We start from the raw sequence: 27500 nt of genomic DNA on the forward strand, positions 1-27500 counted from the left end.
CCCAAATCGCGCTCACATTCGGAAATGCGGCGTATCCAGAGCGTGTGTCGTCAACTGGAAGCGGATCTAAATATGGCGTATGAGGAATCGAATCAATGCATCGCTAATCGTTTAAAACTGCACGAAGAGAAACAAGCCTTGCTGCAACAACTGCTCGAAGCTCTCAAGGAGTTCACACATCTAGAGATTCAATTAAAGTCGCTGTCGGCCAGCACGTTGTCGATAAGCAGCAGTTCTAGCATCGGTTCTTTGTCAACTACATCGAGCAAGGGTTCGCTAAGTGGAATCAGCTTCACTGACATATACGGCGACCCGCTTTCGACCGATCCCCAGATTGATACGGTCGATATGAACAGACGAGTGCAACATTTGTTTCATCCAAGTTCTGAGGTGTCGTTGTCCCCACGTAGCAGCCTCTCCGCCGAGACACCCCCTGCATCTCCTATGAAACATGAATGGGGAACAGGGTGTGAGAATGGATCAGGCTATGCTGCGAATGTTGTAACATTTACAGGCAATGCAACTATCAAATTAGCGACGGGTACGAGTGGAAGCGCGTTACCTCCTCCGATGGTTGCTCCCAGTTACAGTTCGTGCGAGTACAACTTCGATCGGCAGCGCTTGGATGAGCAGCTGCAGGATCTAAAAATAAAACAACTTGGCATCGCGCCTCTGTCGCCAATATATGAAAAACCATCTTACCTAGACATTGCACCGGCTGTTCTATTAAGTCGTTCGTCGTCCACCTCGAACACACGCTCTGTTTCGACCACGATCAGTGATGAGTCGGTGGCCGGTGATTCCGGTGTGTTTGAAGCCTCTCGGGCTCTTTTATTGGCTAAGGACTGCGCCCAAGTGCAGATCGGCATTCGGTATACAAGTGACGACAACACGCTCTGCATTTCGATTGAGAAAGGACGAAACCTAACAGCCCTATTCCTTCCGGAAAACTGTCAGTTATTTATTCGGGCAATACTTTTACCAATAAGCTCGTCGATGGCATCCCATCATATCCGCACCGACACAGTAACGGACTTTGCGAAGCCAATTTTCCAAACGGTACTTGTGCTTCAGTTGCCCTTGGAGAAGATTTATACAAAATCTTTGCATGTGAAGGTGATGGTGCTTGTTGGACAAAGAGAAGATTGGGTTGGAAGTGCCCAGATTAGCTTGGCAGAATTCAGCCTTACTGATGCGACCAGCAAGTGGTATAACATCATAAGCCGTAAATCAATGAGCGAGACTGATCAGATTGAGGGAAGCAGCGGTAGCTCGTCTGTGGTTGTTGGAATTAAGGAAGAATCATCGGATGAATCTACCATTATATCATCTTCCCAAACGTCCACATTAACGCGCAACCAATGCCAGGATGAGCTACAATCAGTGATGGAGTTGGCAGATGAACTTTCGAATAACGATGACGAGGACGACGATGACGATGACGATGATGAAGATGAAAATGAAAATGAGCATGTATATGCAGAAGAGAACATTGAAGAAGAATGCTCTGACAAGGTGCAACCGGAGCATAGAGCATCGCATTTGAAAAGAAATATAACTAAAGAAAACATTGTAGAAAGTTATGTTAAGTCCGGTAATCAAGGAGAAACATCGGAGTCCACAGCGACTCAGTGGCAGGGGCAAGGTGTAAGTGCAGGTAACTTAATGAAAACATCAGGAGTGTTCTAGTTAAATTGCTTATTCTCTTTACTTAATATATTCTCGTTTCGTTATAGATGATGCTGATCGAATGATAAAGGATTATATGAATTGTGTTAGGGGGACTGTAGTTAGTCGGGATGATTGCCATGAAGAAAACAAGCACGTGTCAATTCTGGCCGTCGAGCTGGCTGACAAGGAAACGAACACCGAGTGTGCCTTCTTGCCGGAACGGAGCCGCAGGCGATTGCAAAGTCACCATTCTGGTGCTCATCGGTCCTCTACTTCTGCTACAATCGAGGAGGCATCGATTATCGATGATCGGTTGGTAAAACGATCACAAACCTTTTCCCCAAGGTAGGCTGTCTCAATATAATGTAAGTATCATTATTGATCCCGTTTTTAATTCTGTCTTTTATCTCTAATCGTAGTGCCGTAGCTAGTAAGACCCGATACGTATGCCGGTTGAACCGGAGCGACTCAGACTCTGCCATGCATTTCAACAATCCCGTGACGCCTCATCCGTTTAAGCGGGGTTCTGTTGAGCGACGCTCTCTTCGCTATCATAACCGTGTCTCAAAAGCTCTATACCACAGTAAGTTTCACTGCTACTACCTTTTCAGTGTTTTGCTGTGAAATGGGGTTTCTATTGTTTTTTTATTATGTTAGAAATGCATCCTGCAGTGCCACGCACGAGTCTAGATCTGGAACTCGACCTGAAGGCGCAACAAACGAAGCTCGAAACTTTGACCGACGAGATCGGGCGGTTACGAGAGTTGAAGTATCGATTAGAGCAAGCTCGTGATAATAACGATGTTAAGGTTGCAACCTGGGCCTTGGAAAATGAAGATTTTTTGAGACTCGTGAAAAGCGTGAATACAGCAACACCTGAAGAACGTCAACTAGCTAAACTGTTGATGAAAACATCCAAAGAGATATACAAGTTGCGCAAGACTAAAGTCGGCAAGGGCAAGTTAGATTCGATATCATTTCAGTAAGATAGGAAACATATTGAATCGCTGGTGGCCATATTTCGCTTATCTGTATCATTTCTTCATACTCTAGGGAAAAGATGGCTTTCTTTACGAGACGTGGTGTATCGGTACCGGAGCTACCATCGGATATATTTCTACAAAATGGCGAAGCGTGCGGCATGGAATCACACTTGATAGGGTTTTCAGGAGAAGCAAAGGCGTTTACGTCGATGGCAGTCACATATAATCCCTGTTCAACTGTCAATTTGCAAACCCATAGTATTCAATTGTGCGAAAACATATCAAAAGAATCAATCAATGCTGACGAGGTCGAAGGAGGTACTATGACACCGACGAACTGTGACTCGGTTGAAGCAATTGTGCCAAACGCGAATGAATCTAGTACCAGTCAAGAGAAGAGTGTCAACAAAGCTACTGGCACTGTCTCTTATGACAATGTCGATCGAACGTTAGGTGTGCAAGTTTGACGCTGATGGCAATAAGGAATGTCTTACTCGTGTCTCTCTCATTATCTGTATCATATGCTTCATACTTACCTAATTTACGCCCAAACAATCAGTATCGTTAATCTTTCCTTTTTTTAAGAATCGATCGAAGAGCCTACTAAATTTATTAAGCTGGTTTCACATCGAGAGCGTTTTGCGAGCGTTTTTTGACGCAAGTGGTCAAAACCCGTTTGTATCAAACCAAAATATAGGCAAGTGTTCACACGCGAAAATCGCAACTTTTTTTAGGAGCTTCTCATTGAGCTTAAAGTAAGTGTTTTTTTTAATCTGTGGAAATCCCCCGGTTTGTGGCGTTTTCTGAATCATCTGTAGGCGGCTACGAAACAATCCAGCGTTGCTCTTGAATTTTGCTATTGTTTTGGCATGAATGGTTTCAAGTCACAGTAGTTATTCCATTTGTGAGTAGATTAAACTATTTTTGATCATTCGATAAGCTGCTGGTATCGAGATGTTGGTTTTTTTCGTGTGATTTCGATCGACCTGCGTACAATCTCGGTGTGAGCAGCGAGTTTAAGCTTTTGCGTCAAAAAACGCCAACTCTGGCGTATTGAAAAACGCGCTCGATGTGAAACCACCTTTGGACATATTAGTTTCAGTTATAATGTGGCAATGGTGTAAGGGAACGATCAAGTTTAAAATTACTTTTATGTTGTAACATGACACTTATACAAAATTTTAACTTTTCTAAAATGCCAAACCTAAAAAATGTTTGATTATTCAAAAAGAATGATTGCGTCCGTTTTTGCCACGCTCATGAAAACTCGTTTTCCCAATAATGTCTCGAGTGTAGAATGCTACACTGAATCAGATCCATCAATGAATCAAACTTTATTCAATGTGAAAGTTTGTGGTGAAACAGAGCATAATTGTTGCGTTAGTTGTTGAATGCTGGCATCCAACATCCGCCGTTTAATTTAGAAATATAACTTACACGCATACTTTCGAATGTTACATGAATGGTATTGCTAGCTAAAGCTTGAGTGAAGTTTGTTAGTGAGGTTTGAACAAAGGTGTTAAAAATCAAAAGTCCAAATGTTGAAGCAGGTTTACAGAAACTCGTCAAGAATGCCTGGAAGGAAGCTGTAATTCACAATGCAATGCTAAAAAACAATGTTGTTAATCTGCGCCAGCGTCAGCCTAAGAACATTAGCTAACCCTGTTTTTTAATCTTTTTTGTTGTAAAAATCTATAAGGTAACCCGTGCGCGTATGAATGCAGCTGGTTTGAAAATCAAATCGAATCGTGCAATAGCGAAAAATGTATCAACTTTGTTATGTCTGACGATGGATATTTTCAATTTTAGAATATGTTTTTAATAATATTATGTTTAATATTCAGTGTATTGCCTATTATTATTCGACTGATTTTTATTCGTTCTCGTGCGATACAAAGTTTATTAATTCTTCACTGCAATCCCTGTCACCCTTTTTTTAAACTACATATTTTCTATCGTTTTTACTTTTCACTAATTCGAAAATTCAGTTAATTTATGCCTTTACTAGCTTAAAGAGATTTTGGTTTATACTCATTCGTTTCTGTTTGTCATGCGTTGTTGGGTGAATTTTTATGAGTCCATCGTAAAGTTAGTTGGATACAAACAACAATCTGGATAATACTGTCACGTTCGTCCACAGGGACAATAAAATGGGGGAGTAACTTAGTTTGTATATTTCGTACAATCCATATTATCAATTATCTTTGTTATATGTGTGCAGTAAACATGTGCAAATGTTTTGCACTTAGGATTGAAAAGTAAACTTTTAACAATAGTAAAAACAAACGATTTTAATAAAAAGAGAAAATATAGAATCCCAAATGAATGCAGTTGTTCATCATCTTTGATTCTCGGTTTCGCTGAATACACAGAATGTAATATATATATAGAGATCAGTTTTGTCGTATAGGATAGGGTACATTGTGTCCACATTTTTATATCTGAAATTATCAGACAGGCTTCAATATCTGCGGCACATTATCTGGGGAGAGCTGATTTGGGAGCTCTTTTGAGAGCCCCTAGCGCTTGACGATGTGTTTTGGATGTTTCTATAAGATTATCTGCAGATAGCAGATTCTGCAACGTTCTATACTATATACAGAAGTTATAAGTACCTATTGTGGTTTTCGAACGTTCGACAGAAGTTCACTCGAACGTCATTTTCACATTACAGCACCCAATCGAGCTCCCGTTCGACAACTCCTTAAGATGGATGAATGAATTCACTCGAACGATCGAGGACTCATTGCATTATGGTTTTCGAACGGCGTCTCGAATTCGAGAAAAAATATTCCGTCAACTTTTACTTGCGGAAAGAGTCACTGAGGTTTCGAATGCACTGCAAAATATGGTGCAGGAGGCAAATCTTCAGGGTACAAAACACTTGCCGATAAACTGTGATATTTCTTATCACTATCACTACTTTCACTACACTATCAGTAAAGTGTGATATGCCAAAATCATGATTTTAAAAAGGATTGTTTTGCATCCGCTGAACGAACTCGCTCTCGGCCGCTGTTAATTTCCAACAGCATCACCATAACTACCGGTTGCTGTGATGTTGGGCGATGTTGGCGATGTATGCCTCTCGCTCTCGTTCAATTAAAAAAATAGTGCTGTCTCATTTATTCTCGCTTGGGCTACTCGAACGGAAAGCTGCAATGCCAATTTTGGCTCAAATCGGTTCGAGATATTTCAATCGAGTTGTCGAACGTTCGAAAACCACAATAGGTACTATAGAGTGTTAGTTCCAAAGAAAATGAGGGCGGAAAATCAAATGTATATCAAAATGTAGGCAGAATCTTAAACAAATGATTAACTACCTGTACCTGATAACGAATTTTTCCAGAACATCCCTAGGCCCTCCATCAAATAGCTAAAAAACTATTTAACTAAAAACTATGGGGGCTAAGCCTAGTTCGGATAATAAAAGGCTCAGTTTTGATGATTTTTGTGAAAATCTGAACCCAATATTTGGTACTCGGGGAATATGTTACTGCATCATACAACAGGGTAGCGGATGAGTAGATCAGAAAGAACCTATTATTGAACGTATGTTCATAAGATTGTTGATTATTGCCATCCACAGATCATGAAAAGAATGTGATTGAATGTATATTTCTGTTTAAGTTTTGTTAGTTTAGTAGTTATTATATTATGGTTATGTTATGTTGTTCGTATGAGCGATTGTGAATCCCCATAGATTCATTATTTTTCTTTCGAGTGGATTCGACAACCATGGAGTGTTTGGGTATATATGCAGATTAAAAAGTGTAATTATAGCTGCCGAATTCGACATAAAACATCAACGTAACCAGTTCACATTCGTTCCTGCTTTGTCTTTTGCTCTGCAATACAATTTATTTGCATGTTCGGTAATGAAATGGAGTTTTTCGGCACTGTAGACAATCAGGTTGCTGCGATTATATATGAGCAGGAGCACCTAGCGAACTTTCTTGCTGATCTGTTCGATCAGAGCATCGATCCGTTCACTTTTACCCTTAAAGTTTTTCGGATGCGGACCGATCATCTGCACGAATTGCGGCACATCTGGCGATACCTACGAAATCTCTTTCATATTAGTATCTCAAGTCTCGGCTAACAAACACATACCGCGGTGCATTCACTTACCTGCACAAACTTTGCCAGTGCCTTCATCGTACGAAACAAATGCTCCTCGGTGGGACAGTTATTGAAGAACTGGAGCAGCGCCATCGAGATTTCGACCGCTACATCGTCAAACACTACCGTTTTCACCTCTTTGCAAGCGATGTTATGCACCAGTGCAGTACCGATGTCTTGCAGGCGAGGACAGGTGGCTAAAAGGCAATGCACTGCCACCTTCGTAGTGGCTCGTATATTTGATGTCGTCTGCCCATTGTAGTTCCACTCCGAGATGTACAGCAGCCATTCAGATGCGTTGTTATTCTCGAACAGGTTGCACATCTGCGTGATATACAATTTGTACGTACAACTCAGAACAATTGGTTAATTTTACTAATATTCTGCGCGTACGAAAACAATTCTTACAAACAGTGCGATCGACTGCTGTTCCTCGGGAGGATGACGATCGATATCCTGGGCAAAGTTCATCAGCACATGTTCCTTCCTGTCCTGGTGTAAGAGCAGTATGATGTCTTCCTTAAGCGCAGCATTCGCCAAAGCTCGCAATAAATGGACGCGCACATCTGTCGAGAAACACTGCTGATCGCGGAAGATGCGTCCGACGAACACGAGAAAACAATCGCCAAATGTCCAGGCACCCTCGCCTAGTAAGAGATATTGGTGGAGTTGATCGACCGCTTCCTGTTCCTCCTCCGACAACTTCCCGTCCACGAAGTCAACCAATCGCTCCAACTCCAATTTGGACTATACAACAGACAACGAACAGTTATTAACTGGGAGTCGTAAGATAGATTTACTGGAAGTACTAACATCGACCTCATTGAAGATAATCGGTGGTTCACGGTTACGCTTGCGTTCCTCTTCTGCCAATCTTTCTGCTTCTTCTTCTTCGAGAACCTTCTGTGATGGCAGCAAATGCGAACCGTTTGCTACAGTAGCGCGATCATTGTTAGTGCTACCATGTGCGTCAGCTTCTGTGTCCGACATCGCTTTCAGTCACGGTTTGGGAGATGAGTTTTTATGATGTTCGATGAAGATATGATCAAAATTCGACAGACCCTAAGCCACCAATAATGCAATAATTAACATTGCATGAAACACAGTTATTAAATCGATGATAAAGAAGTAGGAATACAAAAGCAATTGATAAAAGCGGTAAACTGGAAATTGGTGTAAAGGAACATGCGTCAGTAATATAAAAATGCAATAATTTTCATTTACCCAGCCTTATCGCAAGTAGTTTAAGTCAGGATGAGACAAGGGCTCGAAAAATCCAAATAATTCCCACAATAGATCGTTTTGGACAGAATACTGGAAACTGCGTAAATTTATGCTAAATGTTCAATCTAGATTCAAAAAGACAAATTTCATTGCATTGTATGTAATCATTGTAACCTTCTAGAAGAGTCTTTAAAGGGTAAAGGAGACAAATTCTTAATGGATTTAGAGAGAAAAAATCGTGGGCTTATACCTGGGCATTTTTGTTCATTACATATTTCATACTATTTTTGCCAGCTTTATTTTGTAGATGGCAGTGTTACTAATAGCGGCATATAAATATGTTACACCATATTATTAACCTATTGCACCAGTATGAATTGTTTTAAATTTGGAAAAAATGCTATGAATCATCCATATGCATCCTAAGAATCATGAACATGTGGCATTAACAAAAATGATGAAGAAGAATTTAGACTATCTTACTATCTAATTTTACCAATACAGCGCATTTGATTCAACATACGGCGATGGAATGATTTCGCGCATATGCAATGACGTTAGAACTGATCGTTGCGTTCTTGATGAGTCACAGCATTTGAAATAGAAAACTACACTAGAAAACCACACTGCACATCTCCCAAAATGGCTTCGAATTGTAGCATGTACAAAGTAATAAATGGCTACAACTGCCTGGATAAAATAAATATGTAAATTGATTCACCAGGATAAAGAAGAACCCAGTTAATTCTATCTTGATCAAGCACCATCAACGTTTGATCGTTGAAAATGCTGATCCGCTCGAATTCACCTGCCGACCATTTAGGCCACCCGGAATTGTGCAGCATTGGCGTAGCACCGGTACCACCAGCACAGGCGGAGCGGTCCCAAAATTTAGACTATAAATAGCCTCTGTGACACTGGTATGTGTACAGTGGAGTGAGGCGTGTGTTTTGTTTGCTTTTCATTCGAGGAAAAAATCTTGCTCCACTTTACCAAAAAAATCAAATCCCTTGACTCCACCCTACAATAGATCAGGATGGTTCGATACATGGAAAAATCTGCCGACATTCCTCGTCTGGTCTCGCTCTTTTCACCAGCTCGATCGCCCGCATTACTTCATCCATATCCAATTGCTTGGCATTCGAACTGAAACTCCTTACAAAAACTGCAATCACAGTCCATAGAAGAAACTTCGACGTTTTTTTTCAATCGGCAAATCCTTCAGATTTCACTGATACTTTACACCATGTCGACAAACACGTGCCCGTTACGTTCACACGTTACGCCCGTTCCATTTGCCGGTATTCAATACAGCAGCATGTCTTTAACCGCCCTCCGAACTTCTCTATTTTTAGTGCCAGGTACTAACTTTCCCCAACCTCTGAATACGGTTCGTGGGCCATTCTGTATCTTTATCGTTTTACGTAGACGATCGGGAGAGCAGGTTGATTGTGCACGCAATATTCCAAGCGGTTTCGGGAAGCCTCCATTAATGCATAGACGAAGCTTAGGAATGTATACGCGGATGTTGATTGTATACAGTTCTGTTACACTCAGCGTGATGTACTTACACGGACAGCACAGATATGATTCCTTAATGCGGTCTTACCAAGTGGCTTAATCGATCTTCAACCAACAGCCTGTCGCAGAAAAGCTGAACACCGCAGAAAACTTCTACGACCTCAACAGTAACAGCTATCGGAATCAGTGCACCAGCGTATTACTGATGCGTTTGCCTGCTTCACCACTAAAATGACAGGTCCAGACTGGCTGTGTTGCTCGTTGTCGTCGTAGGCCGCTGATGCACAGTGATCTAGTTAGTGCAATGGTGCGCCTGCGCTCTCTAGTTATGAGCTTACACCGAGCATGCCCTCACAAAAAAAACCAAAATGAGTGCCTTTTCCACCAGTTTAGCAAAATTGTATGGAAGAAATTACGTTCTCATGATATTTTTGATATTACCAAGAGATAATCCTTGTGATGTTCCAGAGCAGAGCTCTCTCTTTCTCTACAAATCAGGTCGAGAATGATTAAATCCCTAGTACGTCCGTGTCTCTACTTCCTACCTTCCAGATAGATCAAACATTTCCCTTAATTTAACAAATACCCTCAACACATAACCATATCATGACGAAATTAGAATCGAAATTAGAAAAGAATCTTTTGAGCAATCTTGAAGAGGTGAAGGGGATGTACCAGGTAACGTTCTTAACTTAATAAAGTCGGTACAAAATATATCTATCATGCAATTTGTACGGAACGGGCCATTTTATTCCACGAAAGGTGTCTATGTCTTGTAAAGTACTGAAATATTTTGGCGCCAATTCTTCAAAAAACTACCGGGCGCTAATTATTTAAAATTCTGCCATTAGTTATTAATCTAAATGTCGCAGAAATTTAAACATTAAATCGTTTTGTTATGAGAAAAGCTACCAATGTAACATCAATTGACAGTGAAAAAGTAACGCCTTCACCCCAGTTAACAGCTCTTCTTCTACAGGGTGCGTCATCAGGCGGTACCCTATTTTAAACTCGAATAACTCTGTCAGTTTTCAAGCGATTTGGACTAATAGGCCTATTTCTGAAACTTCAGTCTATGCCATTTTAGTTATCGTTTAGTTCACGTTACAAGAGCTGACTGAAATTGTCACACTCTACATTGAAAATAATCAGTCTATAGTGGAAACTACGATCGTGCAATGGACGATGAAGAAATGGTGGATTCCTCCTTTGCCGCTTATGACGGCGCTGGTTTTTTTTTCTGAGGGTCTGTTTGAAAAATTAGGTTTTTGCAAACATATTGAAGGCTATGAAACAACTTAAAGCAAATATTGGAGCTGAAATTGCCCCGATTTTGGGATATGGGCCGATTTTTGTATTCCGACTGAAGGCGACAATAAATGGCATAGACTAACCTAATTAAAACTGGTGAGTTATTCAACTTTAAAAGGGGGTACCGCCTGATGGCACACCCTGTACAAGGTGCGCACCATGTAGTCGTAAATGTAATTGTTAAAGATAACTAACCTAACGATGATTCTCCTAAATAGAAATATTTATGATGTTTCTACTAAAATTTAAACGCTTTATTATAGCGGCAAAGCAACACAATGCTCCAACTGTACCAATAAACGCATGTGAAACATACTGCTCATTAGCCTAATTCCTTCTCTCCTTCATAGAAGCACATACATTCAAGTTTGAAACTTCTTTAGGCATATAAATCATACGCTTACTATATATAGCTATACATACAGCTCTATTCATACATAACGAGTTTCTACATAACAGTCGCCCAAGCATGTATGGTGTAACTATATCGCTAAGAAGATGGTATCTGGTGCACAGATGATAACAGCGATAACCTCCAGCAATTCTACACCCTCTATATTCTTTGTTCTGGTAAGATCTTATTCTCGTACGATGCTATCAAAGAAACCGTGTCGTGGAAGAAAGTGCTGCACAAGATGCACAGTGATAGAGCAGCGGAGTGGTTGCAGTGAATTTAACAATGCTATCCTGTTTATGATTAGGAAAGCTGCAGAGTGCTTGCTGGCCAGCTTGCGTGACTTGCGAAATGGCAGAAAGAGTGGAGCTCCACGTGTTGAAAGGACCACCGGAAAGTCAACCAGTAATTCGCGTAGCCCGAAAAGATAGCGACCGGACTCACAACTCTAGCCGTCGGAGCTTGCGGTACAGCGGTAGAGAAGGATGTGCGCCGGGCCATTGGCTGCCGATACTACGATGGACAAGGCGTTATAGCCGGGTTGATTTACTAGCAGACATGATAGCGGGCGTTACACTTGGTCTAACGATGATTCCGCAGAGTATCGCTTATGCTACCATCGCCGGTTTACCTTCGCAGTACGGATTGTACGCAGCGCTCGTTGGTAAATACTTGGATTCGGCTTCCCGTTGATATCTGCAATCACCCTAATTACCTAATTTCCTGGCGTCAATCAAGGATCGGTGGTGTATGCCTTTCTTGGAACGGTAAAAGAGGTCTCGATTGGACCGACGAGTCTGATGGCATTGCTAACTTATCAATATGCGGCGAACCATCCACCGCAGTACGTCGTTGTGCTTGCGTGCACAGCCGGGATTGTAGAGCTGTTGATGGGTGCTGCACGCCTCGGCTTCCTGATCTGCCTCATCTCGGAACCGGTGACGTCAGCCTTCACGTCTGCCACTGCCCTAATCATCATTGGAACACAATTACGCAACCTACTGGGGGTACCCAAACCAGTAGGGGCAATGGCTGAAGGAGGCATATTGCCGACGCTGCTTGACGTAAGCCGTCGGTACACGGAAGCCACCGTCCCAGACAGCAGCGTCGGTTTCGTCTGCATTCTGCTCCTGGTGATACTCCAGCAACTACCAAAGCTAGTCCCAGCATCAACTCAACGCTGGCACCGTTGCTCTCGTCTGCTGTGGTATGTGGCTCTGGCTCGTAACGCAATCGCTGTACTTGGCTCTGCCTTGCTGTCTTACTGGATCGATGGTGGCAGCAACACTGGGTCGGCTGTTCCTTGGCAGCTTTCTGGCAGGGTTGAATCGGGTATTCCCTCTTTCCAGCTACCAATACAAGACATCGTAGTGGGCAATACCACCGTTAGTTTCTTCGACATTGTAACGGATTTGGGCAGTGGACCTGTACTTGTGCCACTTGTTGCCATTTTGGCCAACGTTGCCATTGGAAAAGCCTTTTGTTAGTGCATTAAGGTTTTGTCGGTCGGTTCACCTCACCTCAGTGATTTTCTGTTTCTTATTCCAGCATCGGGCCAGCCAGTCGACGCAACCCAGGAGATGATCGCTCTGGGACTTTGTAATATCATCGGGTCGTGCTTCCGGTCGATGCCGACCACTGGCGCATTTACCCGATCGGCCGTCAGCCACGCGAGCGGTGTCCGTACACCACTGTCCGGTCTGTACAGTGCGCTCCTTTGCCTGCTCGCGCTCGGCATCTTAACACCGTACTTCTACTACATACCACGGGCAACATTGGCGGCGGTCCTGATAGCAGCAGTATCCCCCATGCTAGATCCTGGCATCCTGGCGAAGCTTTGGCGTGCCGGCTTTCGCTACGATCTGCTAGCCTGGTGCTGCTGCTTTGCCCTTTGTCTGGTGGCTGGCATTGAGATTGGGCTGCTGGGCGGGATGGTGATTAGTTTGGTTCAGCCACTGGCCAATTTTGTATGGCTCCGAGTGGAATGTCAGACAGTCCACGAACACGACCAGCGTTTCAGCTACCGTCTCATTCGGGTGGAGCATGGCCTACTCTATCCGGGCGTCGATCGTCTTCGGTCTCTCGTGTTGCAGCAGGTACACCTGGATGGAACCACCGATCTACCGATTGTACTCGACTGTTGTCGGATGACGTTGATGGACTTCACAGCCTGCCGAGCGCTGGATAATCTCAGTAAGGAAGTGCATCGACTCGGCGGCAGCCTGCTGCTACGCAATGTCCCACCCCGCTGGCATGAGCGACTAGTCCTTCATGAGACCGAGCATGGATTAGCGTTTGGGTCACAGTCTTAAAAATCAGGGGCCCATCACGTTGCAAGTGTTTGGGGCACATTCAAAGTAATATCCATCGATTATGCTAATGGTGGAGGCACCTTGTTATGAATAAAGTAAAACTAGCCTAGACAGGCCCCGATCAGGAAGTGCTTTTCACTCTTTGCGAAGCCAACCAAGTATTGCGATGCATTGAGCTATCCATGAAATGTATTACTCACGTTCACGACTGGGAGAGGGGATGGCGGCAGAGTCGGCGTGAGCAACGAGGAGGCAGACATCATGACTTAGCGAAAGGTAACCGAATGAAAGCCTGCCAGCCGGAGTAGCAGTTGCTCGGAATATATACATCCACCACATTCTCCTGGCAGTTATCAAGCTATGCTACTCTCGAGCACTCGGGGTCGGAACTAGTTTTGTGAGTGAATCGCTGTTTCGTCAGCTATTAACACTTTACTAGATATCCAATCGGGCAATGCAGTAAAATGCAGTTAGCAAAACCTGTCGCAATCCGCCGAACGCATCTAAGCGTGGAAAATGAGTGTTTCACTTGCACTTTGCGTAATATCGCACACACAAACCCCTCTCTTTCTCTCTCTCTCTCTCTCTCTCTCTCTCTATGTCTCTCTCTGTCTGTGTCTGACACACTCACGTACGCGCATGCTAAAAGTTGCGCTTATGGGGTACCCGGTACGATTCGATCCCATGAAGATACATTATTGACATGGTACATACACCCCGAGGGATCAACTAATCGAAAGGGCCTGCAGGCAGCAAGGGTTACTTAATCGGTAACGGTTGGTACACAGAACAAGCGTTAGCACCTTCGGCCACTAGAAGCCTACCCGAATGCGCGTTTTCTGGAAACAGGCATACCGCAGACGGATAGTAACGGAGAATCCAACAAATAGGTTTAGTGGGTTGGTCCCATAAATTTCCCGGCAGCCATTTCGGCGCATGGTTCTTGGGAACAAGCTTTTCGGTCGTAAAAGGATCTTGGTTACGAATGGGCGATTGGCGGACCGTCCAACAGTCGGCCCGGCGATTGCTTCTTTGCTGCAAGCGTAAATAGTCGAATTCCCTGCTACCTGTACCACTTCTTCTAGGTTACCTAACTATACCCCTGGACTAAGCAGCGCTCGCTCGGAAAACTGGTATTCACTAGGGGAGAGAGTGAGGCGGGTGGAGATGGTTTTAGCATGCAAGAGGCCGTATCGGCATGTACCAGCATGGAATGGGGTGGCCAATGGCAATAGCTTTGGCAAGAGGGTTGCAACGGCATCGGTCGGGTGCATCAGTTCAGACCAATCAACCTAGTGGTCAGTTGTCTTTCGGCAGGCACTGCAAACAGACCCCAAGGAACCCGGAGGGCGTTTTCGAGGAGCGTAGTAATCGGAGAAACCGATCAACGGTTCGATCAACGGTAGGAATATGTGCGTGTTTGTCCGTCTGAATTTTCGTGTGTGTGATGGAGTGTGTGTACGTATGTGATTTTTTTCGTTTGCACACGTGAGTTGGCGAGGAAAAGTCTACCCAACACATACGATCAACCCGCAAGGTTGGCCCAACCTTGGGCGAGGTTCAGGACGAACACGCCAAGGAGTCGTCTTACTAGCAAAATACTTGCATGTGAAATCGACGATAATGAAGGTCCAACCTACGCCTTGCCGATAGAAACCAATCAACCGCAGAAAACCGAGCTTCGTCAAGCACAGTGCGACGGTTGTTGAAGAGGACCGGTTAGCAGACCTGTCTAATGGCATACGATAAATTGCCGAGAAGCACCACAAGAACTCCCCTTGCTGGCAAAAGCATTCCAGTTATCTTTTATAGCTAAATATTGAAATTAGGAAAGCTTGGAAATGATGTTTCATTACTGTGTCATTTCAAATAGAAAAAATCTCTCTCTCTCTCTGTCCCTTCTTTTCTCTGTGTAAATGAGAAAGCTAAATCAGAACGCGCCGGATAGCTGGGACGAGGAGGGTGATAGGATACCCATATGCATGTCCGGTTATCCCTTAAAAGTGAACCGTTATGCTCTGAATACACATATATTTTTACCAACTCCGTAGCGCTATTCGATATCTGGCGATGTAAGCAACGACCGATGTAAGCAAACATGATTCGAACCAAAATGATGGGAAGGCGATGTCCGTTACGTAAAGTCCAGCTACTGCATCTTACGCACTAACATTGTACTCGTTGATACCCTGCTCCATATCCACAAGTCTGATCCTCTAATGGTTGAATATGCGATTAATAATTAGGATTTTTTAAACGTACATGAGAATGCGATAAATCATATGTTTGGTAATTAGGTGATTTTAGTATTTTGTGTGTGTGTGTGTGTGATATAGACATTTAGATGGCGCCCGAAATCTGCCGTTGTTGGGGAATTACCTATGACTGACATAAATTGGTATCTCTCACCCCTCATACAGGGAAGTACTCAGGGCCTATTCAGAAGCCGGCTAAATAGAGCGTAACAGAATCGTGATCGCGTTCTACACATTAGGTTTTCATTCGTCAGTAGCAGAGCGGAGGGGTTGATGCTCGTTTGTGACACATTGACTTCGACATCGGCGCTCGAGGGGCAGAATTCTGCACTGGAAGCAGTAAACATGACAACCATATCCTATGCATTCTCCGAAAAGGAACACTGGCCGAAGGGATACACAAGTCAACCGCTGGTCGATCAGAACAACAACGCTCAGAGCAATCCGCTAGATGATCCTCAAGAATTTAGTGGTCGCCACACTGCGATAACCAATTCGCTGCGACCTTTCTACGATGGTAAGAGTGCATTCGTGACCGGTGGCACTGGGTTCCTGGGTAAGGTGTTGATTGAGAAGCTGCTTCGGGCGTGCAGCGGCCTGCGTACGATCTACATTCTGTTGCGCCCTAAACGCGGTCTAACCAGTGAACAACGATTTCGCGAATTTATCAAGCACGGTGTTTTTGATCGGCTGCGTGATAAGACACCGCAGCTGCTGGAGAAGATTGTGTGCATCGGTGGCGACATTTCGATGCCTCAGCTGGGGCTTAAAGAGTGCGATCGACTTTTACTGATAGAGCACGTGAACATAGTGTTTCACGTAGCCGCCACCGTACGCTTCAACGAAGGGCTGATCGAAGCAGCCAGTCTTAACACGGTTGGTACCAAACGCATACTCGATCTGTGCGTCAACATGCATCAGCTAGAGGTAAGTGCAATAGTTGCGCTATTCGATCACTGCAATGCAATGAATCTAACTCACCGAAATCTCAATTTCTGCCCGAAGAGCGTAGTGCACGTCTCGACCGCCTATAGTAATCCTTGTAGGAGCGTGGTCGATGAAATTGTATACCCGTCGCCGATGGATCCGAACCAGTTCATTCAGTGTATCCAGATGCTTCCGGGAGACGTGATTAATGCGATCGGAAGCAAGCTCCAGGGCATGCACCCCAACACGTACACGCTAACAAAATCGGTGACGGAGCAGTTGGTGGCCGAGTATGCAAGTCGGCTACCACTCTGTATCGTACGGCCCTCCATTGTGACCGGTGCCGTAGCCGAACCGTACCCGGGCTGGATCGACAACGTGTACGGCATCACGGGTAGGTAGCTCGTAGATGATTGAAATGGCACTGACTCACACTGATTTGCCTATTTCATTTTCGGCTCCCCTGAGGCAGGCATCATGATGGAGATTGGTCGCGGTACCATAAGCAGCATCATGTGCGATGAGCGATGTACCATGGACGTAATACCAGTAGACATTGTATGCAATACGCTGATTGCAGCAGCTTGGCAAACTGCCCAAGCAAGGTAGGTCAACTAGGCCGGTAAATGTAGCTGTTTCTTCGCAAAATACTAAATGACTTTCATAATCGTCAGCCATTCCGAAGCACCATCGATACAAGTCTATAACTGTACATCGGGACAGATCAACGGCATCAAGTGGCATGAGTACGGGCGTATCACCCAGCAGTGTGCTGTTCGTAACCCAACGAAGTACGTAATGCTGTGCCCGGGCTTTCGGTTCCGTACAAATCGATTCATACACAAGCTGGTCGAGCTGCTGCTACACTTTTTACCGGCTTACCTTTTCGATGTACTGATGCGAGTACAGGGCACCAAACCAATCATGGCGAAGATCGCAAAGCGCTTTCAAAAGGCAGCCGAAACCGGTGAGTTCTTCGCCATGCACGAATGGACGTTCCGTAATGACAATCTACGCCGCTTGGGTACCTTAGTCCGGCAAGACGTTGCAGGCGGCGAGTTCAAGTGCGACGTTACAGGGCTCGAATGGGAGTCTTACATTGAGGCTTACATGCTCGGTATCCGGCGGTTTGTGTTAAAGGATGAGCTGGACAGCATGGAGCAAGCACGCAAAAAACTACAACGATTATTCTTGATCAAACGGCTGCTACAACTCGGGGCACTGTTATTCATTTACTATATTTGCGCAGAAATGTTACGATGGCATCGAGTCTAGTTGGTTCCACAACCGATGCCAACCACTATTTTACCACTTTCAGTGAATGAACGCGACTAATAAGGATGCTTTAATTCTGTTTTAGAACTAATAGAATGAGTACAATTACTCCAATAGTAGGGTTTAAGACACCGGCACACAGGATCCGTAGACGTGTATCAAATCATAAAATCACTATTAATATTGCATGCGATACGAAAATTTTAATTTTCAAACAGCTAAGATCGATCAACTGTGTACCAGGCTCTTGAGTAATCCACTTGATTATATCCCAAGCGAAATCATTAAAGTAGCTTTACTTTTGGCTGCACTAGTCTCTTGTCCTTTCTTCTACACGTTTCCATTTTCTCTATATTCTTTATGCCACATCCTAAAATTCTGGCTCTACTCTTTAACGTTTACCGGTTGGCATGAACTTGATTGACTTTGAGACCTTAAAGTTGCGTCTAAACGAGCGCGAATGTTCAGCGAATAGTTCGCGATGAAGTTTTCGCGCACTTGTATGGGTATGACGTAAAAATAAACTTCATCGCGAACCGTTCGCTGAACATTCGCTCTCGTTTAGACGCAACTTTAGATTAGTTGATTCCATTGGTTGACACATTGCGGTACTATGTGCTGAAATTAAAAATGTTTAATGGTTCTATACATCACGGTAATCTTCATGGGCGAATCACGTTCATCTCAAACTAAACACATTATACACAGTTAAAAAAAAGACAAATCTACTGATGGAGAAATAAATTCATATGCAATTTAGAATCATATTTGACAAAGATTGGATACGAGTTTTCATGTGTTTTCCTAGCAATAACGAATGCAATTCAGACGCATGAGCAATTGAAGGGGTTGTTATTTCTCACAAACTACTAGGTCTTCCATACAAAAGGCTCAAGTCGCTCTTCTACATTCAGCAAATTGTTCAGATATTCCATGCTTTCAATATTTTGATTAAGAATGTCGTTGCAACGCGTCAACTGTTGCGAAATCAGTCGTATCTTGGAGAAGGTTTCAGCGTACGATGTATACAACTTCTGCTTTTGTACTAACTGTGCTAAAGCGCTCGATATCTCTTGGTCTACCTGAAAAGATGCGATGTAAATAATAAAAGCATTAAAACAGATATGGTATGTAGAACATAATCTTGCTTACTTCTTTGATGCTGTTAGTGATCTGCTGTTGCTCGGATGATACATGCAAAGCACAGGTGTTAAAATGTAGTTGCAAACGACTGCACATGTTCACTAAATGGGTTTGCTGAAGTCGCTCGAGCACGTCTGGTTCACGAATCGCTGGCAATGAAAGTGTACCACGCATCACTGGTAAAAACATGGGAACATTCTGAAAGTGGAGACGAAAAGAATGTAATGTTTTTTAAGATAAATATAATGGATGATGAAAATTCCAAATTTGGAAGTCTCATACGACTAGCAGTTGTTCTGCTTTAGTAATAAAAAAAGCTTAGTAAAAAAACAAGTATCCACATCTCCACTCAACGAATCCATTTATCTTGCGGACACGCACAATGAGATAGTTTGAACGTGGAAAAATAAACCAAGGACTTAACGTAAACGTGGTATTATGACACAGACAATTAAGTGGAAATTAAGAGTAAAAGAGTGATCATTTAGAATTTGTTTGATGAAAAGTGAATTGAGAACGGAGATATGGAGACAGAAAAGATGAGAGTTTACGAGGACAAACGCTAAAAATGAAATGCAATGCAGTGAGTAACGCATCTTGTTGCTGTCTTGTATCCATTTCAATCAGGCAATGTGTGGGTGGTTTAGCTGAAACATTCCGTGTGAAAGAATGTTTCTCTGCGACGGTGGGCGATTGTTTCTCGTGGCATAAAAGCGAGAACGTAAAGATACTAGCTTGGACAGCTTAGACCTGGCACGTCGGCCTTCGAGATTTTACAGTTTACCATTGGCTAAAATGGTCAAAGAAGGCCGTGAAGCGAGCTCTATCACACACACATCCTTAACTGCTATGGGAGGAGGTGGACTGGCTGAGCATTTTTGACACTGTTCAGACCGGTGAGGTCATTGTTTCACATCGACGTGGGTAGATTTAGAGTATCCGTACAGCTGTACGATCATGTGCTAGGCGAAACACAAATAATGTTAATCTATAAGATTGTTGCATATTTTTCGCTTTGCAGTAACTATACAGTAAGTACGTATATTACGAATATAAATACGAATATATTAAAATTAAATAATTCAACTTGCACCAACACTAAAATTAAAACAGAAACAAAATCATTTAATTTCGTTTCGAATTCTCGCGTATAGCTAATCTCAAACACGCAATCGCAAATGCAAAACAAGAAAATCTTCGAAAATTTTTTACCACTTTTTTCCGTCGATGGCTTAGATTTCGGTTTTTAATAGTCTGATCCCGCAGCTGTTTTGAGATGAATGGAGGAGAAGCCAGGTAACTGACGAGAGGAACAAACGCAGAGAATGTGTCATTGCACAAATTAAGAGCACACATTATTTCAGTATTCAAAGTAATCTGCTGTAGCTTTTTTTACGTAAATAATGATGGACGAGCCGTATATTTAATCTGCTGTAGCTTGCTTTTATACTTTTTTTGCTTTTTTATGCTGCAGATGTTATTTCATTTTTAGAGAAGCAACTCAGAATGTGTTTCCATTCTCATGTACTCACGCTATGAAATATATTTGAGGTTTGGACAGGTTCAAAATTTTGCTACGCACAACCTATGCCCATAAGAAGCCTTTTCAACGGAAAAGGATGGTAGGGTTCCAAATGCAGCCCACACTTGGCGTATACACATGTAGATGCTAGCAACACCGCGGACTTGCCCCATGCATGGTAGAGTCTGCGTTGGAGGTTCCCGCATAACGATCTCTTTCTCTGTCTCTCTTACTCACTTCGACGATTGCACACCCTGTCTCTATTGCATTATGATCGCATTTTTTCATCTCGATTGGATCGTTGGAAGCTCACATAACATAAAAAATGTAGCCAGTGAAGCTTACTTAATTCGTCAACCGCAGATCATTCGCACGTGTTTGTTATGGTGAAGCGGTTAACGATCTGCGCTATGGAATAAGGTGTTTTGTGCATTACGTTAATCGTGCAACCGGTAAAGAGGAGAGAGGAAGGAGAGAAAGAGAGACCGAGGGAGAGAGAGAGAGAGAGAGAAAGAAAGAAAGAGAGGAGAGAGGAAGGGTGCAGGGGTATTATTTTAGCCATCATTCTGCATGCTCCACAACAGTTATTATTCGGGCCCAGTTGCTTGTACGAGATAGACGTAGAATCACAGTAAAGCAATCGTGTGTCAAACGATTAGGGACAAGATTAATTCCCAACACGAGTTGATATTGTTTTGCATTGGTGCACACCGGTGAGCACAAGTGATAAATATCTGGAAAACGTGAAATTCGGGCCGAGCAGAAAGAATGACATAATTTTTTTTTCTACTCCATCATTCCTTTTTAACATTCTGTTCCTCTATTCCTCTGTCGCTATTCCTCTCCTCCTCTGTCGCTATTTCTTCAAAAAGTGTGTTGCTACGGCCATCCCCCTGTTCTACTGTCTTTACGCAGCATGGCACAACAAAAGTTCTTCAGTGGACTGACAGAAGGTATGATGAATAAAGGAATGGTTGACCGGCCTGATCGACAGAAAACTCACTTTTACTGGCCCGATGATTCCACTGTCGAGCCCTCAGAGTCGCTGAAGAAGCAACCATCAGTCGAGGCCTTGCTAGCAGGCAATGGCAATTTACCGTCTACAATCAACAGGCAAGCAAACGAAGCTAACGACCATAATAACGATCAATGCCGCCAACAACATTACATGAGAAATATAAACGATCAAGCGAGCCCATATCATCATTCGCAGAGGCCTACCCGATCAAACATTCAAATCTACAACGATGTGGAATCGATCGGAAAACCAATCGGTAAGCAACAACGATTGGGAATAAATGAGAACCTACGGATTGATCAACCACTGCGTCGTCAGCCATCGGAACGAGAGACGGGTGAGGCGGCCCGCAGCAAGCGACTCAGCGCGATGCAGTCCAAGATCGAGTTCTACGATTACATCGACACCACAACCAGTACACCATCACACCATCGCTCCAAGCGGCCATCGGAAAAACAGTCATTTGCTAAGACTGAAAACGGCTGGGTAACGACTGCTACGGTACTGCAGGACGGCATGACCGACCCTTACCCTACGATCGACTCCTACTCGCAGCGAAGTCAGCCATCCAGCATGCACGGGGGCGATGATTTAGAGGACGATCAATCGAGCAGCAGGTCTAGTGAGCTTAACGACTGGTATTCCCGTACATCGCCATCAACGGCCTTGCCGGAGCACAAACGGCACTCACAGCGGCACCTTCGGTCCAGTATAAACTTCCACAATGGATGTACCACAGCCGATGACAGTGGTGCAACCAGGAAACCGCTTACTGTGCGTGACTCGGCGACGACACGCGTGGGCGTTGGATTACCAAATCTATAACAAGCCAACGTAGCCGCAGGACCATATTCGTATTCACACGACGGCATACACCGATGATTACTAAATCTTAAACTAACCATTTTTGCATCGTATGGACAGCGTAGCGCTTCGTTGAAAGGGCATGGTTTTGCTAGCTTAAAATCCCACAGGCAAAGTGGTAAGGTTGTGCAGCAGCGTTGTGACAGTTATAAAGCATTATGTTCTACAGAGGCTTCGTTAATATTTATTATAAATTTTAGTTCACAAGTAAAGAACTTGCTGGCAACAGAAGAGGGAAGCTCCTTACCTTTAATCGTAGAATATCATCATCCTTCTCTATGCCAACCTCTTTGATGGTTGCCGATTTAACGATTACGATGTTGTGACCGCCAGACATGGGCCTGGCTCGAAGTCGGCCACCTCTATCCAAAAGATCAGCATTGTGCTCTGGCTGCGATGCAGCGGAGCGATTCATAATGAGCGTACTGTTGGGTCGTGAATTTACTTTGCCCTGTTGCTTGTTTCGTAGTTTGGGTGAATCTAAGAAACATCGTACATTTGAAAAGTAGACTTTTTTGCATTCTATTTCCAATGGACTAGTGATCTAATATTGTCTTACCTCCTATCGGTTTGTCGGTGTACGATATGTAAGGTAGTTCCGAATCTGAGCAGACACTCATCGGAGGAGAAACGGGACGAGAGTCACATATATAGGGGGAAGACGGTACGACAGCCAGTGGCAAATTGTTCCTATCATTTGATGGATCATTTCCCGATGATAATCCGGATCCTGGTACAGCAATCGTGTTACCACGCTGGAGCTTGGAACTAGTCATTGCTGTTGATGAAGTGCTTCGCATCGAGGAGGCATTACCAGAGTTCCGATGAAGATTTCCACTCCGTAGATTACTACTATCACTGACATGGCAATCTGCTACTTGTTGTTGATGCAATTGCGCTGACTGTTCAGAACCCATTGCCTTTGTGTTTGATTATGCTTTACAGCTAAGAAGATCAACAAGCATTAGTCACACTATCTTCAATCGTTTAATTACGTTATTTAAGATGCGTGAACACAAAATCAAAACAAAATCAAAATCACTTTGCTCCACAAAAAAACAAGGATTACAAAGCGTTTTAATTCAGATATAGTGCAACTGCTGGAGTTTGGGTGTTGGCTGTTTAAATATGCGAATAAACCCCATGCCCAATCAACGACAGGAACAGCAAGGTTAGAATTGGTAATCTCGTCACAACAACGAAGAGGAACTCTGGACCGTACAAGCAAGCAAAACACAGTGGATGCTTTTAACATTACATGTCATATATCACTTTGATTCGTAACACTGATGCAATAGATAACATTGAAAATAAAATAAATTCGCTCGCAGTTGGTTAAGCAATCAATTCGTTGTATGGTCCAGTTGATCTTCATGATGTCACCGACATGGGTGATGATCATGCATACTCTCTCCCTACTCTATTCGTTCTGGATGTTGTTGCAATTTCCATGTAAAATTAATGTGAATCATATTGTAAATGCCTATCATATCAGTGACATTACGAACAAACCATATTGTTTCAGTATAAGATGTTATACCTATATTTAATTATAATTAAATAGTATTTTTTCGTTCGATGCGTGTGATACCGTGATCCATGACATCTTCTACAAAATATTATTCCCTTAAAAACAAATAACTGTAGCAGTCTGAAGTGTAAAACTGAATAGTGTCAAAAGCAGACTCAAGCGATCGCTTCATTCGTGTTCGGGAGTACGTGTACTTTTGCCTATATTTGGAGCATGAATTTAATGCGTTTTCCATTCAACTTTTACTTATTAAGACAACTTGGCCCAGCACTTTCAGTTGATGAAAGCTATTCAAGCCCTAATTGCACACATAATTGTCGTCAATCGTCACTACTTAATTGTTGCTGGCGTAAGAGTGTGTAATGAGTAGCTTCTGCCTTGCAGCACAACGTTCAGAACCGATACAGATCTTACACAATGCATTCGTTACGATCTGTTTCTTTAGTCTAAATGTTAACACCCTGGAAAGAATTATCTGTAAATATGTAAGGCGACAGTAAAAACTTGTTTCAGAGTTTGGATGTTAATCACAGTAACAATAGTACAGTGCTGCAGCGCGGACTCGCGGTAGATCTTGATCTACATACACTGGTAGCGTTAAATTCGAAAAATATTACAAAAAAATCCGTTAAAAACAGTTTAACAGTTATTGCATAGTTAGCAATTAAATCAATTAGGTTGAATGGTGGCAACAATACAGGACGAGCAAGAATAAACAGCGACGATGAGTTCCTTATGGGTTGCTTTGCTAGTATTTCTAGAGTATGGTTGTATCGGTCGATTGTCCTGCAGTAACGACGATAATAGCGCGAGTCTTAATCGACGGTGGCTATCAGATACGCGGCCCCGGTATAGCTACAGTGCATTTACAATTCGTCGACACTCGAATGAACTCTTGGCACCCGATCAATCGATTCCTAAACCAATAAGCCGCAGGCAACCCTACATCGATTACAAAGCAATTTACGGTTTGCGATACAACCCAGTAAAACCTGGCAACAGAACTAAAACGTACCCAGCAAACGTCACGAAAACACCTATTATCAATCTACCACAACACCTGCTTAGCGGATTATTGACTGGGTCACATTCTAAGCCGTCTATCGGATTGTTGATGAATATGTTTAATATCGTTTCATCTCCTAAGATACCGTGCATACCGGGAAACGGATCAAAGCTCGTTGGCTTGACCGGTATCTGCTTAAATGAACAGGAATGCCAACAGCAGCGAGGCATCGCGATGGACCTTTGCTCGCCGGTATATGGTGTTTGTTGCGTTTGTAAACCGTCATTTTCTATGTTTGCTCTCTTGAATTTGTTCATAACCCTGATTATGATTATTCGTTTGTTAATTGTTGCAGTTCAATATGGTTGCAATACTCAAACGGAGCAGAATGTGAGTTTCTTTCACGCGTCTTTCACGTCGGATGTAATCTCAACGATACCGTGCAGCTTCACCGTTACCATAGAGCAAACTGTAAGGCAAGTGATGCTAGAGTTCATACTATTCGAGTTGCAGCCAGCGCAGCACGGCAATTGTCTGGACGATATTTTCGTCATTTCAGTGCAGAACGACAATCGGGCTTATCCTCTACTTTGTGGCATCAATAGCGGTCAGCACAGTACGATACCGTAACTGAAACAAAAACGATCATTAATGTACGCTCTCTATTCTTAAACTTTCTTCATTTATGTACATTTATGCAGTATACCTGGACATCGATACTACATACTCACGCCAGATATATCTTACCGCTCATTTCAATAGCAGAAAATCACCGAGAGCATTCTTGGTAAAGGTAACGCAGGTAGGTCGACCTAGCCAAACAAATCCTTCAATCATCAATACTACAACTTCATTGTTGCTGTTACTACAGCTCATTCATCCTCAGGCTCCCTCTAGCTGTTTACAGTACTACAACGAGCTGCATGGAGTGATAAAGTCGTTCAATTATGATAACCATTCCACGGTAGTGCCCAATATCAATCCCAGCTATCTGGTGAGTGTACTGCGTTGTAGTGGCAAAGAAAGGGAAATTGTATTCAAGAAACTAAATTCGTCTGGTACTTACCCCAAGGATAACAGGAAATTATCAAGCAATGGGCTATTTCTTGATATTATTTCACTATCGAGTGATTATTTTTCACAACAAAACAAATATCGCAACTTTTATTTTTGGTATGCTGCTGTCGCTTTGGATTCCATTAAAATCACAGGATATACCGCGGCTTATCAATATCGTGTATATGCTTTGTAAAATCGTTATAAACTAACTATAGGACTATCCATCCTTATCAACAGACAGCTCCTTAGTAGGGTCTTAAAAAGGCCTAATAGGAAGGCTTATTAAGGCCGTTCTCAAAGTGTGTATAGGAAACAGGTGAAGTCATCCCGAACAAAGTGTCTATAGGAAACAGTTGAAGTCATATCGAACAAAATCGCTCGCGACGATTGGAAAAATGAATGAAAAAACTGACAGTTCGTGTATATGTTTTGGTTGCGTTTGCCAGTTTCGGTCCAGTTTTTCAGTGCTCTGATTGTTCTGCATTGGTGGTTTTAAGATGCCTTATAGATTTTGCGTAGCTCCGTTTGGCAAACTCTTCCTTATCACTCTTCCTTTGAATGCGCCTCGCGATTGGCAGACGATCTGCCGAGCCAGTGTTCTTATATGATGAACAAAGCGCGCTGGAGCTGCCTTTATTCGGGCAGAAGAACCCACTCCTACTCCTTGCTGCTCCGTGTTCGAAACAAGCGAAGAGGTTTCACCTTTGCCGGATATCTGGTCGGACACGCGACAACACCCTCCTTTGGATGCACTGAGCATGTAGCGCTGATGTGATTGTCCATCACACTCCGATCGTCTCCGTCCTTTTGTCCTTTAACCAATAGTCTAAGCCGACAGTAACCGGCTATCGCTGGAAGCCGGATCCGGGCCTTTCCCACTCGTTTCAGAATCAGAGATAGCCTGCGTTTTCGGCCACTGCTGTGCCACGTTGTTGGGCACAGCGGGGCTGCTCGTTTGTTCTAAAAGTAGAAAATGTGTCATTTAAACGAGCAAAAGTAGATAATATACCTGATAAAACCATTGCGCTTTTTCGGATTCAAACGCAAACGCTGGTTTGGTGATGAACGTAAACAATCCACGAAATGTCAAAAAACAAAAAAAAGCAAAAACGAAAAAAAGTGCTATAGCCGGGTATACATGAAGGGTAAGGTGCTTATTCTGTAACTTGCGATTACGATGGCCTCTAGGCGATGAGTCATTTGGTTCATTTTGTGTTCTTGTTTGTGTTCACGATCGACTACTGTCGAGTGCATTTTTGTGGTCGACAGCTGGCGTTCTGTTTACATCGAGCATCGAGCATCTGAAAAACAGTTATAGCGTCCTGATTGTGCATCAATAATTTCTTTCTGCTAATCGTATAC

General features: G+C 43.2%; 6 protein-coding genes across 25 annotated transcripts in view; 4 read left to right on the plus strand and 2 right to left on the minus strand.

Annotated features, from left to right (window-relative positions):
* Nucleotides 1-4976, plus strand: part of LOC126579618 (protein kibra) — a 10816-nt gene extending 5840 nt beyond the window's left edge. For all 6 annotated transcript variants that reach the window (XM_050243093.1, XM_050243090.1, XM_050243089.1 and 3 more), the window contains 5 exons: nt 1-1657; nt 1737-2016; nt 2091-2254; nt 2329-2653; nt 2725-4976. The exon at nt 1-1657 is cut by the window's left edge and continues 457 nt beyond it. In XM_050243093.1, coding sequence (XP_050099050.1) covers nt 1-1657; nt 1737-2016; nt 2091-2254; nt 2329-2653; nt 2725-3121 — 2823 coding nt within the window. In that variant the 3' untranslated portion in view covers nt 3122-4976. The remainder of the gene's footprint in view (nt 1658-1736; nt 2017-2090; nt 2255-2328; nt 2654-2724) is intronic.
* Nucleotides 4977-6478: 1502 nt separating this feature from the next.
* LOC126579572 (uncharacterized) lies at nt 6479-9836 on the minus strand. Of its 2 annotated transcripts, none has more exons than XM_050242980.1 (5): nt 9572-9836; nt 7590-7838; nt 7185-7523; nt 6786-7100; nt 6479-6714 (listed from the first exon to the last, which is right to left on the minus strand). In XM_050242980.1, exons 2-5 carry the CDS (start codon nt 7764-7766, stop codon nt 6598-6600), a joined length of 948 nt encoding a protein of 315 aa, XP_050098937.1. In that variant the 5' UTR covers nt 7767-7838; nt 9572-9836; the 3' UTR covers nt 6479-6597. The 2 variants fall into 2 exon arrangements, with proteins under 2 accessions (XP_050098937.1, XP_050098936.1); XM_050242979.1 differs by having other exon boundaries at nt 9610-9835.
* A 1727-nt stretch (nt 9837-11563) lies between these two features.
* On the plus strand, nt 11564-17996 carry LOC126579559 (putative fatty acyl-CoA reductase CG5065). Of its 3 annotated transcripts, XM_050242958.1 has the most exons (5): nt 11838-11890; nt 15959-16720; nt 16799-17114; nt 17193-17325; nt 17395-17996. In XM_050242958.1, the coding sequence occupies exons 2-5, from the start codon at nt 16067-16069 to the stop codon at nt 17993-17995; spliced, it is 1704 nt and encodes a 567-aa protein (XP_050098915.1). In that variant the 5' UTR covers nt 11838-11890; nt 15959-16066; the 3' UTR covers nt 17996. The 3 variants fall into 3 exon arrangements, with proteins under 3 accessions (XP_050098913.1, XP_050098914.1, XP_050098915.1); XM_050242956.1 differs by lacking the exons at nt 15959-16720; nt 16799-17114; nt 17193-17325; nt 17395-17996 and adding exons at nt 11965-12708; nt 12775-13666 and having other exon boundaries at nt 11564-11890; XM_050242957.1 differs by lacking the exons at nt 15959-16720; nt 16799-17114; nt 17193-17325; nt 17395-17996 and adding exons at nt 11965-12558; nt 12775-13666 and having other exon boundaries at nt 11564-11890.
* Nucleotides 17943-27500, minus strand: part of LOC126579562 (uncharacterized) — a 10408-nt gene continuing 850 nt past the window's right edge. The window contains exons 1-5 of one of the 3 annotated variants that reach the window (XM_050242961.1): nt 26146-26434; nt 23102-23487; nt 22790-23022; nt 19148-19336; nt 17943-19077 (exon numbers count right to left, since the gene is read on the minus strand). In XM_050242961.1, the coding sequence (XP_050098918.1) occupies nt 18865-19077; nt 19148-19336; nt 22790-23022; nt 23102-23459 (993 nt within the window). In that variant the 5' untranslated portion in view covers nt 23460-23487; nt 26146-26434 and the 3' untranslated portion in view covers nt 17943-18864. Of the gene's footprint in view, nt 19078-19147; nt 19337-22789; nt 23023-23101; nt 23488-25578; nt 25688-26145; nt 26435-27500 lie in introns of those variants that run through there. The other 2 variants (XM_050242962.1, XM_050242963.1) reach the window with 2 other exon arrangements.
* Nucleotides 20067-22772, plus strand: LOC126579563 (uncharacterized). Of its 2 annotated transcripts, none has more exons than XM_050242964.1 (2): nt 20067-20169; nt 21533-22772. In XM_050242964.1, coding segments are annotated over exons 1-2 (972 nt in total). In that variant the 5' UTR covers nt 20067-20168; the 3' UTR covers nt 22504-22772. The 2 variants fall into 2 exon arrangements, with proteins under 2 accessions (XP_050098921.1, XP_050098923.1); XM_050242966.1 differs by lacking the exon at nt 20067-20169 and adding an exon at nt 21261-21373.
* The window catches only part of LOC126579560 (uncharacterized), a 5109-nt gene continuing 1103 nt past the window's right edge, over nt 23495-27500 (plus strand). For 4 of the 9 annotated variants that reach the window (XR_007608445.1, XR_007608449.1, XR_007608444.1 and 1 more), the window contains exon 1: nt 26489-27283. Coding sequence is in view for 2 of the 9 variants with exons in the window: in XM_050242959.1 (XP_050098916.1) it covers nt 24798-25695; nt 25781-26073 (1191 nt within the window). In the remaining 7 variants the exon portion in view is untranslated. Of the gene's footprint in view, nt 25696-25780; nt 26074-26473; nt 27284-27500 lie in introns of those variants that run through there. The other 5 variants (XM_050242960.1, XM_050242959.1, XR_007608447.1 and 2 more) reach the window with 5 other exon arrangements.

The sequence above is a fragment of the Anopheles aquasalis genome, chromosome Y (assembly GCF_943734665.1).
Source record: "Anopheles aquasalis chromosome Y, idAnoAquaMG_Q_19, whole genome shotgun sequence".
Classification (NCBI taxonomy): domain Eukaryota; kingdom Metazoa; phylum Arthropoda; class Insecta; order Diptera; family Culicidae; genus Anopheles; species Anopheles aquasalis.